The 356-nt window shown below is 44.9% G+C and overlaps 1 protein-coding gene across 1 annotated transcript; it reads right to left on the bottom strand.

The window, feature by feature from the left end:
* Positions 1-65: 65 nt before the first annotated feature.
* On the bottom strand, positions 66-356 carry CSUI_009748 (uncharacterized protein; the record flags this gene model as incomplete). Its single annotated transcript, XM_068069857.1, has 1 exon — positions 66-356. A coding segment is annotated over one exon (291 nt), but the record flags the coding sequence as incomplete, so codon positions are not given.

Below are 356 nucleotides of genomic sequence, written 5' to 3' on the forward strand. Positions count from 1 at the left end.
TCTCTTTATCTCTTTCTCTCTCTCCATCTCTTTGTTTCTTTATCCATGGAAGAATGAACAGCTGCCTACCTACCTAGAATGGCTAAGGAGAGAAGCGTCATAAAAGCGAAACGTGTTTGGCCTCCTGTAAGATGAAGCCTCCCACCCGTTCCTCCTTCTCCCCCTCGTTCTCCATGGAGATGATCTCCGACTGTACATACACCTCGGCGAGTACTATATCCATTCTCATGTCCCCCGAAACTAAGTTGCCTATTCTTCTTTGTATAGAACGAAGACATATGGGAAGGATGGTGATGATGGTAAGTAGAAGATCGACCGTAGAAATCTCCTCGTTCTCCTATTTCTTCTTCTTCTTC

This window comes from Cystoisospora suis, assembly GCF_002600585.1.
Source record: "Cystoisospora suis strain Wien I chromosome Unknown contig_5973, whole genome shotgun sequence".
In the NCBI taxonomy this organism is placed as follows: domain Eukaryota; phylum Apicomplexa; class Conoidasida; order Eucoccidiorida; family Sarcocystidae; genus Cystoisospora; species Cystoisospora suis.